Source organism: Glandiceps talaboti, chromosome 16 (assembly GCF_964340395.1).
Source record: "Glandiceps talaboti chromosome 16, keGlaTala1.1, whole genome shotgun sequence".
NCBI lineage: Eukaryota > Metazoa > Hemichordata > Enteropneusta > Spengelidae > Glandiceps > Glandiceps talaboti.
The window spans coordinates 8,754,190-8,773,097 of NC_135564.1; the positions used below are offsets into that span (position 1 = coordinate 8,754,190).

The 18,908-nt window shown below is 37.0% G+C and overlaps 1 protein-coding gene across 1 annotated transcript; it reads left to right on the forward strand.

Moving 5' to 3' along the window:
• Window positions 1–413: 413 nt before the first annotated feature.
• LOC144447546 (beta-1,3-galactosyltransferase 1-like) lies at window positions 414–5,511 on the forward strand. The gene is made up of 2 exons (XM_078137594.1): window positions 414–608; window positions 3,828–5,511. Exon 2 carries the CDS (start codon window positions 3,848–3,850, stop codon window positions 5,195–5,197), a length of 1,350 nt encoding a protein of 449 aa, XP_077993720.1. The 5' UTR covers window positions 414–608; window positions 3,828–3,847; the 3' UTR covers window positions 5,198–5,511.
• The last annotated feature ends 13,397 nt before the right edge of the window (window positions 5,512–18,908 follow it).

Genomic DNA, 18,908 nt, shown 5'->3' on the forward strand with positions numbered 1-18,908 from the left:
AATTAAGTCTTTCAAATTCATTCATTCACATTCGTTCATTCGTCCACCCATCCATCCATCCATTCATTCATTCACATTCGTTCATTCGTCCACCCATCCATCCATCCATTCATTCATTCATTCATTCATTCATTCATTCATTCATTCATTCATATTCATACGTTCCTTCACTTCTCCAGCCAGCCAGCCAGCCAGTCAGCTACCCATTTGTTGTATTGTTGATGATGAACTAATTTAGTAACTGTTACGGATTAGTGACATTCTCATTCTCACCTTGCGGTTTTCTGTTTTTATGTGTTTGGTTTGATCAGTCTTATCACGTATCACGTTGAATATCGATATCATACAATACCCCTTTGACCATTTGACCTGTCAGTGACATGACTACCAGTATATCTCAAAGCACACCTGAATACACATACACCCATTACAACGTGGACATACTTTTACCTACGACACCCATAGTCTGTTTGACTATCAGACCAAGTTCACAGAGAGATATTACTGTTTTGTACTTTTTGATTGGGCGAGTACAATAGTACATCGTGGAAGCTTTGCATTTACCCCCACAGGAGTACTTTTACTCACTCTGTATTGTACGGATAGAGGTACGTGAAACCATGGGCAACACGTTCATGCCCTTTGATCAACAAAATACGTCACAAGTTGTTTTCCAGAATGAACCATGTCACTTAGTATACCACCATTATGGGACGGATGTGGCAATGATTATATACATATGTTTCATTTGTTGTGAATGTGAGTTGTAACCTTCAAGTTCAGAGTCAAATTCTAGTTCAAGTTCAAGTTTATTTCGGGACTAGGTCTCAGTCCACCATACAGATCAATGTACACTGTAACAACATGTGTAGAAAGGGCAGTGACTTTACGATACAAAACTTAGAAAACACGAAGAAGTTGCTATGTATGTTTACTATTATAGGTTTACAGCATAGTGATAGGAAACAAGACAGTAACACAACTACAGTATTACAGTGAGAAAGTTGAAAAGTTTGTATGCCCGGTCTTTTTGGTTCACCCACTTCGTGAAATCATTCATATATTAGGTAAAATGAAATTTGCATTTTATTTAATAGTCTGTGTCGTTGACAAAAAAAGGATGTTTATCCTTCTGGCGACGGTGTTTGAAAAATGACGCTCGATGCTTGGCAACATCTCAGAGCATAGGACCGACTGCTGTCGGCCATATTGGAAATCCCTTCAATGTGAAACAGGGTGTTGTTGTTGGTAACCTCTGACCAGTTGACTGACATCATCGATCCTCTCATTGGCTACTTGTACTGTCCATCCCGATGACATGACGGGAACTGTTGACTAATGCCACACTAAAATACCATTGCGACATTTCCTTAGGGAATCAGCACTGAGAGCATGACATCCACTATACATGTTCTATGACCCGAGCGTATGTTTCTTCCTTATCAACTGCACTGTGGGGTCATTCTTTACTGATACATATATTACTGTTGAAAAGTGAACTTGCTGCAACTCGAGCATTACTTTTTTCCATCAGGCAACAACAATATATTCACTGAAAATTGTTCAAATACCAATAATTAGACATTGTGCTAACACATAATTAGGGGACCAGTTTATCCATAAGTAGTGCAGTACTAGTATTTAGATTGAAATCGTGGCGCTGATTTTTGTGTGCGGACCCAAAATAATCAATTTGATTGGATTTATCACACCATGTTATGTGTACAGTTGTACAAATATATCTTAACAGGTACATTTGTAATTCAATATTGCTCAGGGATTACAATAGTACGAGTTATAAGTCATTGCACCTAACAAGATGGTTCTTAAAAAGCGTTGTAGTAGCACCTAGTGCAACGTTAACTATACGCGTAGTACACGTAGTGTTTTGCAACTTTTGAAAGACGTGTAATGCGAGGATTAATACTACAGAATTTAACCTTTGACCTTTTACCATATGGGAAACGTTATAGTGGCGTACCACATGGGTAGTGTCTTCTGCAGGTATGTTCTATACAAAGCACTTATCCCAAAAAATCGGTGAAGTACGTGATGTAATAAACTATGGCTTTCGAGAGAAAAGTAAATTCGTAACCGTGAATAAATGTTTGTGTAGTTTTATTTAAATGTAAATATGAGACAGTATGCAACAGGGTCATAAATCATTACCTGTATTTTCTATGGACACTCGGTGCCGGGGTGGGGAACATATGCATGGTGTAACGCATATCATTCTAGGCACAACATTAGTCAAGTTACGTGTACACCGGGTCTATACTACTAACACGACCCTCAACACCGAAGGGGCGACTTGTTGCGTATGCGAGCAGGACTAACGAAATATGTGCACCACCTGCAAGGAGGTCCATAGACTATTAGATTAAAATATCAGACGATGTTATGTCTACTACAAGTTGAATGTTGTTGACAATTATGGACGGTGTTTTTGGTAAAGAAAATTGAAATTCGAATTGCCTCAAAATTATTTTAGATCCCTAGTTTATTTCATTCATCATTAAAATTTTCCAGGGTTAAAGCTGTAAGACACTGGAATGATTTATAGCCAAAAAAAATCCTTTTTTTATTTGTGTGTGTGTGTACATTTCCCAGTCGTTATTTTTCTGAGATTTTGTGTAATTTTCATAACAGTAGATTTTTTTGTAAAATGGTGACTATAATATAAAAGTACAATATTTTGCCAACTTTCTATTTTACCACTTTATTACATCACTAAAACAAAACTGCATATAAAAGAGCTGAACAACTGAACCACTTCTACATGTTACCAAAATAAAAAAATAAGCTATTCTGACCGATAGGTCCCTTGTGTTTTGTACAATTTACTTCTATATTTCTGTGTACACCTTCATGCATTTGCCTCATCTGTGGTCACTTGTTAAGAAATCGTATTCCAGAGAGAAACCAGGTATTTTAGACTATAACAGTACAGTGCGCATAACGTGTTCACAATTGTCTTCGTTTACTTCTCTCACACGCTGGAAATATCCTGACTGATGGGTATCTTATCTTGAGGTCAAAGTGATTTTAAAAAAACATTAAAGTAATTACATAAAATATAATTCTAACCTACCTACCCTATATCCTGAAGTCATGTTAACTATCGGACACAATCATTTTTCCCTCACTATCATTCTTTTCTTTCTTTCTGTTTTAAATGCTGTTCATTTGACTTTTAACTTTGATATGAGTATATGCTAGAAAGTGTCTTTGATTTTATTGTTTATGTTGTCAATGAGAACTCCGTTCAATTTGGGAATATCATGTCACTGGTTTAAGGGGTCACGGTTTTTGCTCCAAAGGCGCGATACCAGAGTTGAGAGAAAAAAGTGTCCTACTGTACGACTAGATAGACGAACTGATAATATTAGTAAATAGTTGGCCCAAAATTGACAGAACGTACTAGCAATAGTAAGGAAAATTCAATTCACAATCCACGTGAAAAGTAATATCAAAGTTGTATTACTTTTCACTGGGCTCAGATTAAACGTAGAGCGCCCCCAACTGGAATGGCGAATCTAGTTCATTCAGGAAGTACTGTAAATGATTGTAGAAACCGTAGTTATTTGAGGATAGGTACAATATGAAATACGCTAAACTGGAAAGCAAAATAACCAGTAATGAAACAATAAAAGCTCAAAACATGCGGGGTGGGGGTTGTTTGTTGCTTTTAAAGACAGTCGTGAATATCTTCTCAATAAAATGATACCAAATACTGAATTCTTTCAAATTAGAAAAAGAATATAAAAAGAGAATAATAAATTTGTTTGTAGTGATTTTCATAAACTCATATTCTGTTTATTTGCTAGAATTACCAGGAAGAATCGGCATGGGCAACATTCGGAAGTACGCCATCAGCGTCTTGGTATTTCTCTATTTCATTAATGTAGCCCTATTTCTTGGATTTCATTACCGAACATGGACGAAAGGTGTGTTATCGAAATACGACGTCAGGACTTCGCTTTGTGGACTTCAGAATAATAATTGTACGAACAATACGAATACGAATTTCACAACTCCTTTCAACGAGACAATGGAGGTTGATCTTACAGGAAACCTAAGTGAGAATGACAGGAATCTTATATATACGAATACCGCTGTTCACGGGGAGGACAAACAACTTATCAACAATCACTCAATTAATGGTGTGCTAGGAATCATCAAAGTCAATGCACTAACTGAAAGATCTCTGTCACCAAATGTTGCATTTAAAGCAGGAGAAATCATAACGAATGATTCCGTACATTTTGAAGTACCTGAGAAGAATTTGCTGAGCCGCGGTCCAAATTATAATCCTGTTGTAAGGATAAACTTGAGTGACTTTACATTTATAATGAACCCACGGAATATATGTAATGACCAGAATCTCTTCCTTGTTACCTTGGTAACCACGAAACATGACCATGTATGGAGACGACAAACAATACGGTCCACCTGGGCAAGTGTAAAACAGGTGGACGATAAAAAAATCGCGACCTTGTTTATATTTGGTAAGAGTAATTCCAGTGAAATGTGGACTGTCTTAAAGGAATTCCGCAGTTTTCAAGACATAATGTTGTCCGATTTTGACGAAAATTATTTAAACTTGACTTTGAAGACGTTAATGGGGTTAAAATGGGTCAAGACTCATTGTCCAAATGTCCCGTATGTACTGAAAACTGACGACGATGTCTTTGTAAACTATTTGTCGCTAGTACGAGAGTTGGCGAAAAAACCTAGAAACGGCTTTGCCATGGGATTTCTTACAACAAACGCTTCTGTGTACAGAAATACTAGTAATAAATGGTACACTCCAAAGGACGTCTATCCGTTCCCCACCTACCCCAATTATTTGCAAGGAACAGGTTACGTACTTTCGAAAGACGTTGTCGATAATGTCTGCACGGTTTCATCTCAAATACGTTACCTGAATTGGGAGGATGTTTATGTGGGATTATGTTTGCAGAAACTTGATGTAATTTTAACAAACGAGAATCGATTTGACCATCGGAATGAACTGAATAGAAAGAAAACTAGTGACAGGCCATGCCCTGTGCATTATATATTTACCATTCATAGTTTGACTGTGGAATTATTAAAACGAAGATGGAAACGCTTCCTTGGAGAGAAACATCTTTCAAATTGCAAGAAACTCTTTCCCCCAAGAATAGATGCACGTACATCATTCAAAGGGAGTTAAGACAATAATCCTTGACTAAAAGAATCTCTCTGAACTTTTTCGTGAGAGCTAATTTGAATGATATATAATACATCCAGACATTCTAATATATTTACTGAACAAAGGCAAAAGGTTACAGACTACGAATACCTATCTCATAAGAGGGCGCAGTTTTACAGAACAAAACTTTTCTAGTCAAATGCAACTTGATTCTCTACATTACCCTGTAACACAGTATTATAAAATGCTGATCACAAAAGCAGACGACATTGTACTAAACCATTTCCCTTCAAACTCATCAGTTACGGGATGTACAATTTTTGCTTGTCGTAAGTTATCCAAATAAATAAAATGATATTCTAAATATTTCCATAACCTACTAGTTGGCGAGCTCGCTGTATTGTTTGTTTATTTGTTTGTTTGTTTGTTTGTTTGTTTGCTTTCTTAAAAATATAATTGTCGATTTGGTTGTTTGCTATTGTGTTTGTCATTGATTAATTGAAATGATTGTTTAGTTAGTTAGTTAGTTAGTTAATAGTTAGCTAGCTAATAATTGGACTAGACAGATCGATCATATCAATGAATGAATCTGCTCACAGAATGACTGTGTTGACTGTTTATTTATTTATTTATTTATTCATTCATTCACTCATTCACTCACTCACTCACTCACCCATTCATTCATTCATTCATTCATCCATTCATTCATCCGTCCGTCCATTTATTCATTCATTCATCCAGCCATCCATCCATTCATTCATTCATTCATCCATTCATTCACTCACTCACTCACTCACTCACTCACTCACTCACTAACTCACTCACTCACTCACTCACCCACCCACCCATTCATTCATTCATTCATCCATCCATCCATTCATTCATCCGTCCGTCCGTCCGTCCGTCCGTCCGTCCATTTATTCATTCATCCAGCCATTCATTCATTCATTCATTCATTCATTCATTCATTCATTCATTCATTCATTCATTCATTCAATCGGTCAGTCGTTCCTTCATTAATTAAGTCTTTCAAATTCATTCATTCACATTCGTTCATTCGTCCACCCATCCATCCATCCATTCATCCATTCATCCATTCATTCATTCATTCATTCATTCATTGATTCATTCATTCATTCATTCATTCATTCATATTTATACATTTCTTCACTTCTCCAGCCAGCCAGCCAGCCAGTCAGCTACCCATTTGTTGTATTGTTGATGATGAACTAATTTAGTAACTGTTACGGATTAGTGACATTCTCATTCTCACCTTGCGGTTTTCTGTTTTTATGTGTTTGGTTTGATCAGTCTTATCACATATCACATTGAATATCATACGATACCCCTTTGACCATTTGACCTGTCAGTGACATTACTGCCAGTATATCTCAAAGCACATCTGAATACACATACACCCGTTACAACGTGGACATTCTTTTACCTAACGACACCCATAGTCTGTTTGACTATCAGACCAAGTTCACAGAGACATTACTGTTTTGTACTTTTTGATTGGGCGAGTACAATAGTACATCGTGGAAGCTTTGCATTTACCCCCACAGGAGTACTTTTACTCACTCTGTATTGTACGGATAGAGGTACGTGAAACCATGGGCAACACGTTCATGCCCTTTGATCAACAAAATACGTCACAAGTTGTTTTCCAGAATGAACCATGTCACTTAGTATACCACCATTATGGGACGGATGTGGCAATGATTATATACATATGTTTCATTTGTTGTGAATGTGAGTTGTAACCTTCAAGTTCAGAGTCAAATTCAAGTTGAAGTTCAAGTTTATTTCGGGACTAGGTCTCAGTCCACCATACAGATCAATGTACACTGTAACAACATGTGTAGAAAGGGCAGTGACTTTACGATACAAAACTTAGAAAACACGAAGAAGTTGCTATGTATGTTTACTATTATAGGTTTACAGCATAGTGATAGGAAACAAGACAGTAACACAACTACAGTATTACAGTGAGAAAGTTGAAAAGTTTGTATGCCCGGTCTTTTTGGTTCACCCACTACGTGAAATCATTCATATATTAGGTAAAATGAAATTTGCATTTTATTTAATAGTCTGTGTCGTTGACAAAAAAAGGATGTTTATCCTTCTGGCGACGGTGTTTGAAAAATGACGCTCGATGCTTGGCAACATCTCAGAGCATAGGACCGACTGATGTCGGCCATATTGGAAATCCCTTCAATGTGAAACAGGGTGTTGTTGTTGGTAACCTCTGACCAGTTGACTGACATCATCGATCCTCTCATTGGCTACTTGTACTGTCCATCCCGATGACATGACGGGAACTGTTGACTAATGCCACACTAAAATACCATTGCGACATTTCCTTAGGGAATCAGCACTGAGAGCATGACATCCACTATACATGTTCTATGACCCGAGCGTATGTTTCTTCCTTATCAACTGCACTGTGGGGTCATTCTTTACTGATACATATATTACTGTTGAAAAGTGAACTTGCTGCAACTCGAGCATTACTTTTTTCCATCAGGCAACAACAATATATTCACTGAAAATTGTTCAAATACCAATAATTAGACATTGTGCTAACACATAATTAGGGGACCAGTTTATCCATAAGTAGTGCAGTACTAGTATTTAGATTGAAATCGTGGCGCTGATTTTTGTGTGCGGACCCAAAATAATCAATTTGATTGGATTTATCACACCATGTTATGTGTACAGTTGTACAAATATATCTTAACAGGTACATTTGTAATTCAATATTGCTCAGGGATTACAATAGTACGAGTTATAAGTCATTGCACCTAACAAGATGGTTCTTAAAATGCGTTGTAGTAGCACCTAGTGCAACGTTAACTATACGCGTAGTACACGTAGTGTTTTGCAACTTTTGAAAGACGTGTAATGCGAGGATTAATACTACAGAATTTAACCTTTGACCTTTTACCATATGGGAAACGTTATAGTGGCGTACCACATGGGTAGTGTCTTCTGCAGGTATGTTCTATACAAAGCACTTATCCCCAAAAATCCATAACCTATGTGACACCCTGCTAAAACAACTACGAACCTTTCTTTGATATTTTTAATATTCAAGCATCTGCAAATGTATGTCATGGGTGGATTTCGGCGAAATCATTAAATAAGCAGAGTTTATTTAAATCTACAGAGCTTTCACTTCGCCAATTATGATAACCCCCTAAAGAGATGAGACGATACTAATGTATGTCTGCCTGTCTGTCTGTCTGTCTGTCTGTCTGTCTGTCTGCCTGTCTGTCTGTCTGTCTGTCTGTCTGTCTGTCTGTCTGCCTGTCTGTCTGTCTGTCTGTCTGTCTGTCTGTCTGTCTGTCTGCCTATCTGTCATCGATGTCATCCACCCCTTCTCACTTCATTGGCCAAAAATGATTTTTTTTTGTTTCGGGCAGCACAAATAATTGTCAATCAGTATTACATTCATTAGGTTCTTGAGTAATGTGAAATAATAACCGTACTTTGTTCTTGTTATGTGACGAACACTTGTCATTTATATCGGACATCTCTGATTTCTGTTAAACCATAACCTGTATTGATAAGCCATATCATATGACATCGTATCATATGACATCACATCACATCACATCAATCACATCATATCATATCATATCATATCATATTATATCATATCATATTATATCATATCATATCATATATCATATCATATCATATCATATATCATATCATATCATATCACATCTCATATCATATCATATATCATATCATATCATATCATATCATATATCATATCATTAAATAAACCTTGTCAATAGATACAGAAGCGTGTGAATTTAAAGGGCCCTCAGTAATTATAAGGGGAGAGACGGGGAAATCAAACCCAGTCTGTGGCAATAAGTTTGACTCTCTCCCAGTCAATTGTTCTAAAAAAAATGACACTCCCTCAATTTCTTTCTCTACAGTATGTTCCTGTTCAAATATTTCAATGAAAAAAACAACAACATCTTTTAGCACTGTTTCTCTGTGACGTAGTTGTTAAAGTTAGATTTGGCACAGCAAATCGACTACGGTGCTTTGTAGATTTGTGTAGTCTTGCACCAATCTGAAAATAAACAGAAAAATGTCTTCATAATTAGTGTAAAGGAACAAGTATACGAAGATGAAATGTTGACAGTTAGTGTTAACGATCACTGCACGACGCGACAAGACACGACACGACACGACACGACAGTATCAATAGTTTTCTCTATCAATCACTCCTACTGCCACAGAGACACTCGAAAATGTATAAGCACGAGAAGTTTTAAAGCTTTCTCTGCTGATTTATTCGGATCCGACCTTTCATCTGCCATTTCCCGTTGTACTCACACACTGAAGGATGCTGATTTATCATCTAAATTTGACTCACTTTTACTGTATTTTTCGTGACACACTTGATTTTCATGCTCATGCTGCTCTGAGGAAACGTTTGGTTCCTATATAAGGGAGCCGTCATTACTTATGGCCTGGGGGGGTCGGAGGAATTTAGGGGGGGGGGGGTCACTTAAAAATTGGAGATGGCCAGGGGGGGGCTACTCAAAAATGAGAGAAAGTTAGGGGGGGACTACTCAAAAATTTGTTCACAAAACTTCTGTACACGAAAATGGTGAGTAAACTGTAACACCAAATACAATTTTATTGTCAAAATTTCTGATAAATGAAAATATGGTATAGAAAATACACAAATTGTCAAAATTTCTGATTATTGAAAATTATATTCCAGTGAATTTTGTGACGTCATCCCTCAACATTATTTCTGATAATGTACACTATTATTGCAGATGACATACATCGGCACCAAAACACTGTGTAAATTTAATTCAATTTTACTTTTCACCATCTGCAAATTCACTGGTATTGGCAAAACTGTAAAATAATAACAATAACGCACGCCCTGCCAATCCATAATGGACTCAAGCAAACTTTGCACTCCATAATGTACTTGGCTGTCGCCTCGCACAATTATGCAAAGGTTGCTTTTTGCCCAGTATCGGCTGGCAGGGTGTGCATTATTGTCTAAATATATAGAAAATGCAATCCCTGAATCACAGTTTTGTAGGATGTCATCTGGCCTGATAGAATTGTTGCAGTACATGTACTGGCATAAGATCTCACAGAAATGAGAAAACACTGCTATTGCGGATTCCCTTAACCCTTTCTGTACTGGAGAAGAATATGAAACAATACGGATAATCGATTTGTAAATGTAGTAATACTACATCATCAGGAAATAATATTTCTCAATCTAAAATCAAGTTGATATATGGAAAAAAACTTGCAGACTAACAAGAAATTTTGCCTTAAAAAAATAGCGGGAGAGTTTTTAGTACTGAAAGGGTTAATAGCCGACAGATTAAATTAAGTACCAAGTGATAGACAACTTTGTTTGCTGTGTATAAGAGTCTAGTTGCTAATATTAGTATTATGACAAGACCATGGTAACTGTGGTATACATGTACAGGGTACATGGTTTCAAATTGTTATAAGGCTCAAAAACAAAGCACAAGACAGTGTCAGTGTTTTACAAGGAGTAAAATAAAAGGAGACATGTCTGAAACTCGTGTGTAAGATACAATAATGAGAAATGGCATGAAATGGCATGAGACAGCTATAGGAAATTTAACCATATGTTTATAGCTGTTACCATACTGGGAAGCAGTTGATATTGAATCAGTTTCTGAAAGATTTGCCTTTTTAAATACCTTGAAAAAAATGGATGAGGCAATACAGCACACTTATGCCAAACAAGTGTTTGTCTACACTGTTTAGGTGAAACTAGTTAACTGCATCAAAATATATGCAGTTGACTGAATTGGAGTACCAAGATTGCCAGCTCAAATACTATAGTGTATCTAAAATGTTAATCCCTGTCTGTTTTTGAAATCTCCTGAGTGTACTGTAAAAACAATATATCCCAGCTTTCCATTTTTTTAAATCATTCACTTTAAACTTCTGTAAATACCTCTTTACCTCGTTAATGTATTTCTTTTTATATATGAACACAACATCTGAATATAAATTATGAGAAATACATAATGTAACTTTTATAAATAACAAGTGATAAATATATGAAACATTTTAAACATATATTTCCCTGAACGGAAAACTTTCACAACTTAGAGTCAAAGAGTTAGAAAAATATTTAGATCATCATCATCTAAGTAAAAAAGGAAAGAAAGGTGATAAAATCAAAGCAATCATGGCAGACTGTCTCAGGAAATCAAATGTGGATACCTCAATGTTAAAAAAGCTACTTTATCAACTGAAAGTGAAACAGATGACAATAGTGATGATGATGATGTTGTGATCCATGAACTTGATGGTACATGTAGTGACAGTGAACATGAACAAATTAACATTATGAGTCAAATCTCAACAGAGTCAGTGGTTGTAACAAGAGGTGGTAGGAGGGCTGGTTCCTGGTTGAATGCTTTCAATAAGTACACATGACACTTTAAAATTAATGGCCACCATGTCACCATTTTGTAAGTAACTCAGTATCTCAATACATATTTTGCAGTAACTAACCAAGTGCACATCTCCTCAATATCTTGTTATCACCACATGTATAGTACAAGTGATGAATGCCTGTAGTTCATATACATGTACCACACATGTATACAATATGATTACCTTCATGAGGTGATTTAGTGTCATTTGAATTTGACTTACTTTTAACATATGTATGAATCTTGACCTTGATCTCTCTTTTTTATTTTTTATCCGTTCATCAGATCACTAAAATTTAGAACCTTTGATAAATTCACATTTTCTGGTAATGGTATGCAATGATATACAAGTGTATATATACATGTACTTCATGTGTACATGATATGGGGAATTGGGGGGGGGGGTCATCCAAATTTCTGATGTCAGGGAGGGGGGTCATTGATTTTTTTTAGGAAGATTGGGGGGGGGGGCACTCGAATTTCCATATTTTACAGAACAATTCCTCCGACCCCCCCCCCCCCTAGGCCATAAATAATGACGGCTCCCTAAGGCCTAATAAAAAAGTTGTGTGGTTCCGATTACACTCATAGAATTGATGGGTTTCGGTAGATTTTTCAGCACAATTGAACTGAGGTTCAGTAGTGCTATAGGGATCGACCGGCGTCTCTGTGTGTGTGTGTGTGTGTGTGTGTGTGTGTGTGTGTGTGTGTGTGTGTAAACAACTTAAAGTCAAAAACCGCTGAACAGATTGCCATGATATTTGATGGCTCGCGACACTACAAACTAACCTTGTTTATTCAATTCGTCAATGTGTACATAGGGCCGCGAACCGCATTGACCTATTGACCTCAATCGCTATATACATGTATGTACCATTTCTATTTCCTACTGATGTGGGAATCCGCCTCAATCGAATGTGGCAACCACTCGCTGAACAACAAAATCGAAAACAAACGGCAACATACGAAGGAAATAGAGGTAGGTGAAGAAATCAAGCCTTTATTCACTACATTGGATTTTAAACAGATTGCCGCATACCATAATGTTGTTGTTGTTGTCGTCAAAGGATGATACTGGTGAAATGTCGGGTAACAAGGAAAGGTGTGGCATTTCCAGTCACTCTTTTTTAACTGCTCAGAGTCTGAATGTATCAGTTAATCTCCCGTTTGTGTTGTTCATTGTTCACTTTAACCCCAGTTAAACATAATGAGGATACGCCTCGGTTCTTATAACCGAATGTGGCGACCACTCTCGGAACAGCAAAATCGAAAGCAAACGACAACAGGCTGAGTTACTAGATGTCAAATCGTACATCCCGTTTATTGAATGTGTGTTAGTGTATGTCTTACTATAAAGTAATCTCAGGCTCTATTTCAAAATCCAGACATATAACCTTAACTGCCACCATGAGTTTTTTTTTTAAATAAGGAAGTTCAGTTTCGCTATTGAACGTCCTGAAGTTTACTTAATCACACACATGTAACCCTGAAAATGTGTACAGTAACTGTACAACCGCACAACGTTATTATTGGTCATTGGGAAAACATGGTGTGCTGACCTCGCGACCCATGCCATGTAAAATGTACTTTGTTCTGACCTTATGAGCAAGGACAAACAAAAAGAAAATTTATAACAAATTGCAAAAGGGAAATAGTTAGTTAGTTAGTTAGTTAGTTAGTTAGCTAGCTAATTGGACAAGACAGATCGATCATATCAATGAATGAATCTGCTCACAGAATGACTGTGTTGACTGTTTATTTTTTTAATTAAGTCTTTCAAATTCATTCATTCACATTCGTTCGTTCGTCCATCCATCCATCCATCCATCCATCCATTCATCCATCCATCCATCCATTCATTCATTCATTCATTCATTCATTTATTCATTCATTCATTCATTCATATTCATACGTTCCTACACTTCTCCAGCCGGCCAGCCAGCCAGTCAGCTACCCATTTGTTGTATTGTTAATGATGAACTAATTTAGTAACTGTTACGGATTAGTGACATTCTCATTCTCACCTTGCGGTTTTCTGTTTTTATGTGTTTGGTTTGATCAGTCTTATCACGTATCACATTGAATATCATACAATACCCCTTTGACCATTTGACCTGTCAGTGACATGACTGCCAGTATATCTCAAAGCACACCTGAATATAGTCTTGCTGCTAGACGTTCGGGCTTTCTTTCGATGCTATAACTATAAGCGAACGAAGTTCGCATGTGAGGGCCTCGGATGTTCCATCCTCGATAGCGTTGTTCGGCTGTGTGTCGTATTTTATCGGAAGAACATCCGAGGGCTAGCTGATAGACTAACCTGAATACACATACACCCATTACAACGTGGACATACTTTTACCCACGACACCCATATTCTGTTTGACTATCAGACCAAGTTCACAGAGAGATATTACTGTTTTGTACTTTTTGATTGGGCGAGTACAATAGTACATCGTGGAAGCTTTGCATTTACCCCAACAGGAGTACTTTTACTCACTCTGTATTGTACGGATAGAGGTACGTGAAACCATGGGCAACACGTTCATGCCCTTTGATCAACAAAATACGTCACAAGTTGTTTTCCAGAATGAACCATGTCACTTAGTATACCACCATTATGGGACGGATGTGGCAATGATTATATACATATGTTTCATTTGTTGTGAATGTGAGTTGTAACCTTCAAGTTCAGAGTCAAATTCAAGTTGAAGTTCAAGTTTATTTCGGGACTAGGTCTCAGTCCACCATACAGATCAATGTACACTGTAACAACATGTGTAGAAAGGGCAGTGACTTTACGATACAAAACTTAGAAAACACGAAGAAGTTGCTATGTATGTTTACTATTATAGGTTTACAGCATAGTGATAGGAAACAAGACAGTAACACAACTACAGTATTACAGTGAGAAAGTTGAAAAGTTAGTATGCCCGGTCTTTTTGGTTCACCCACTACGTGAAATCATTCATATATTAGGTAAAATGAAATTTTCATTTTATTTAATAGTCTGTGTCGTTGACAAAAAAAGGATGTTTATCCTTCTGGCGACGGTGTTTGAAAAATGACGCTCGATGCTTGGCAACATCTCAGAGCATAGGACCGACTGATGTCGGCCATATTGGAAATCCCTTCAATGTGAAACAGGGTGTTGTTGTTGGTAACCTCTGACCAGTTGACTGACATCATCGATCCTCTCATTGGCTACTTGTACTGTCCATCCCGATGACATGACGGGAACTGTTGACTAATGCCACACTAAAATACCATTGCGACATTTCCTTAGGGAATCAGCACTGAGAGCATGACTATGGGAAGCCGTTCAGGCTAAAAATATTTTTTTATTTTAGCTATAGTATTTTATATTTTTCGTACTTACAAACTAATTTTAACCGTTCATGTACTTTTATTCCATGTTCACATTAATTTAATTGAAATATGTTTTCATTTATTTGAGAATATTGTTTTATTTTTCGTCAAACCAGAATTATTTTAAGGATTATATATAATTGAAAGTCAAAATATATTTTTTGTTAAAGTTTTTTATTTTATTTTTTAAATTCAAAAAAAAAAATTTCAACTTTTTTTTTTTTCTACCCAACTTTTTTTTTTTGGCCGAGTCTGCTGACAGGCGCCAGTGCAGAGCACGTCGTGCTCGTACCCGGCGCCTGTCACGAGTACGAGGCGTGACCTTTGACATCCATTACGACGTGTTCCGGCGACGAATGTGAAGCTACCATCATATTCATATTCATCTTCACGTTCAAAAGTTGACCTCTACGCTCAATGATAGCTTCACACGTTCATCATCAGATTCGAAGTCTCGAAATTGAAATTTGAAATCCACAGCCACCCACACAGTCATTAACATAATGTCTTTGTTAATTAATCACATAATTACAAACCACATCACACTACTGCCATCCAGCCTAGGAATCTCATAATTCAACTAACGCCCACCAACGTCTCCATATATATTTAAATATATATTTTTTGTTAAGTGGCACTTGTAAACACCCGCCCCATATATTTCCTCGACGTCAGTGCATACAACATCTACAGAGGTGTGTCTGATAAAAGACTAAGAAGGTATGAGTATCTGTAGTGAACTCATTTTAATGCAACAGTTCACACATAGTCCTCTTGAGTTGTCGAAGAACAAACATTGTGCAAAGCCAGCATGCTCACGTGACTTTCTGTTTTTTATCGGTACAATACGAAAACAAATCTGACTTAGATCCACATTGCTAGTGATTAGAATAATTTCTGGATACAAAAATGTATAAAATCTATTTGGCTTATTTTAAATTTAATGATTGCCTCTGTGCATTTTAAAGGAATTGTATACATTGTATTACTATGGTACTGTACTGTCAAGCGCCCACCTCTCATGTTATTTTCTTGCTTTCAATGTTGTGCAATGATTTGCCCACTTTTTCTATTTAATTTATGGGACGACGTGTTGTGTTGTGTTGTGTTGTGTTGTGTTGTGCTGTTAGGCATTTTAATGTACAGTTTCAACTGTCTAGCCATATCACTGGTTCAATTTGATATCACTGGTTACAAATAAAATTAATATCAGCATTTGTACATGTTTGTATATGACATCTATAGCCTAGAGGAGCTAGGCAGCTTTAACTGACTGGGGTCGGTGTTTTGGTTGGTGGTCATTTTGAAAAACACCACTTGAAGTAGGGGGCATTTTGGAACACGCCAATTGAAGTGGGTGGGTCACGTTGGAAAATGACAAGATAAGTGTCATTTTGGTGCCGTGAAATGACTCCTGAAAAACTAATTTGTCAAAAATGATACCCCTGCCATACCTCCGTCATATGTATTTTCCACATATGCAGTGATACATGCACTATTTGTCAAATAAGAAACTCAAACATTTCGTATTTGGATATACAGCAATGGCTAGTCGTGTGTTAAGTTAGAGTTAGGGTTAGCTTTCATGTCATTTTCATTAAATTCACCACTTCCACCGTACTGACGGCGTGAGGCCTACAAAAAATAATTGTTTGGCTCCGGTTACCCGACCGACCCAACCTAGCTTTTCACTGCCGACCCTAAACTTTGTTTTACGTATTCGAGAAAAAATAATAAACTCGCAAAAATTGTGAAGTCTCATGAGAAATAGTGGATGCGGAAACTGCCATCAATTTTAAAAGACAAAATAAAACTGTTCTTCCAATCTGTAATGGCTGTACATCCATGATAGGAACAAATAAATAACACAGAGAACATTGGAAAGCAATGGAAAACCTGATATAGACACTCACAAAATATCATAAAATAGAATAAAAAATCTACCTACCCCACCTATTCTAAAATTGAGATTAATCGGAACCACGCAGTTTTTTTTATTATGCCTGATTGAACTAGCCATTTGTGTTTTAACTAATTTGTCATTCTCAAAATAAAAACTTGTTCTAAATGAAATTGTAGAAGCATTATTGTATTGTCTACATTTGAATGTACAAATGAAAGCCGTAAAAACCATTGAAAATAATGTACAATTAAGTATTAATACACTGCATAGAGAGTTGTATTTGATGCATCTGCATATTTTTGTTACTTCATGTTTCACTGCAGTGTATAATACCACGAGTATATCGTGTACCATTAGGAAGCAGTATGCTCAGAAATCAGTATATGCGATACATTTGTAAATCTATTAACTGCATACTTTGCCATGGATTTAAGCTGTGTACTGAGATACCCTGATGGAATTACAGGTTCTAGATAACCATGTACAAAGAAAACAGCAATACCAAAAGTAGTGTATTCTCTTAATAAATAGTAACATTCAATTCTATTCAATATGTTGTTATAGTAACATCACTATAGTAAGACATCTAAATAATATGTTAAATACACAGGGGTGTGGGGGGGTTATTTTCGAAAATATGGTCTTTACTGTGGGGTCGCTTTGACTTCGGTCATCGGAACGGGGGGGGGGGGGTGAGAAGCCCATGTTCAACTCCAAAACACCCCACCCCCTTCCCCAGTCTATAAAAATGCCCAGCCCCTGATGATATGAATTGATTTTATACACTATCTATTCAGACAACTTAGTGGACAATATTTTCAATATTTATCTCTTTCTACAGGTCTGCTCTTTGTCAGGATGCGATTACACGCTAGTTTGAAGGTACTGATCGCACTTAGTCTTGTGAATGGGGTCTTCATTCTCGTATTCCAAAACCGAAAACGGAACACCATAACAGCGCCACCAATGTTTGCACTAGAGGCTGGTCGTGAAGATGTATATGTCGACTCGAAAAAGACTTCTACGACGAGAAGTGTTGTTCCTTATGACAAAGTTGTTCATGACGAAATAAAAAATGAAATAGCTCATTTTCCAAATTTAACGTCTTTGGTTACAAACCATACACATTTCATGCACCAAGATCATGAAGGAAACCAGGAAGAAAATAAAACTCGTCTTGTGGAAATACCAACTAAGCAATCCGGTAGAGCTCAACAGAACGCTATCGTTAGTCGGATTACTAAAATCGACTTGACTGAAATTATGTGGAACATTAATCCTGGTAATATTTGCGAGGATAAAGCAATTTTCCTCATCACGTTAGTCACAACAAAACATGATCACATCAAACGACGGGACATTGTAAGATCGACTTGGGCAAGTGTTAGACAGGTCGACGATAAAAATATTATTACGGTATTTTTATTAGGTAAGAGTAATTCCAATGATATGTGGACAGCTCTTCGTGAACATCGCAAGTATCAGGACATCGTATCATTCGACTTTGATGAACATTATTCAAATTTGACTCTTAAGACTTTAATGGGACTGAAATGGGCCAGAACAGTTTGTCCAAACGTACCATTCATAATGAAAACAGACGACGATGTTTTTGTCAACTATTTGTCCCTAGTGCGAGAGCTGGTATCAAAGCCTCGTATTGGTACTGCCTTTGGTCGTGTTATATTGAACGCCTTGGTATCGAGAGGCACAAAACAGAAATGGTATACACCGAAAGACATATACCCATTTGACAAGTACCCGGACTACCTACAGGGGGCAAGCTATGTACTGTCAACAGATGTTGTCGAAAACGTTTACCGTATCTCCGCGAAAATAAACTTTTTAGCATGGGAAGATGTATACTTGGGTTTATGCTTGCAAAGACTTGCCGTTAATTTAACTTCAGATGAACGGTTCGACCACTGGGACTATTTTAACAGAAATCAAACGTCGGAACGCCCATGTCCAGTACACTATA

Excerpts from the sequence above, each read along its gene's own strand:
- LOC144447546 (XM_078137594.1), top strand. The coding sequence starts at position 3,848 with ATGGGCAACATTCGGAAGTACGCCATCAGCGTCTTGGTATTTCTCTAT.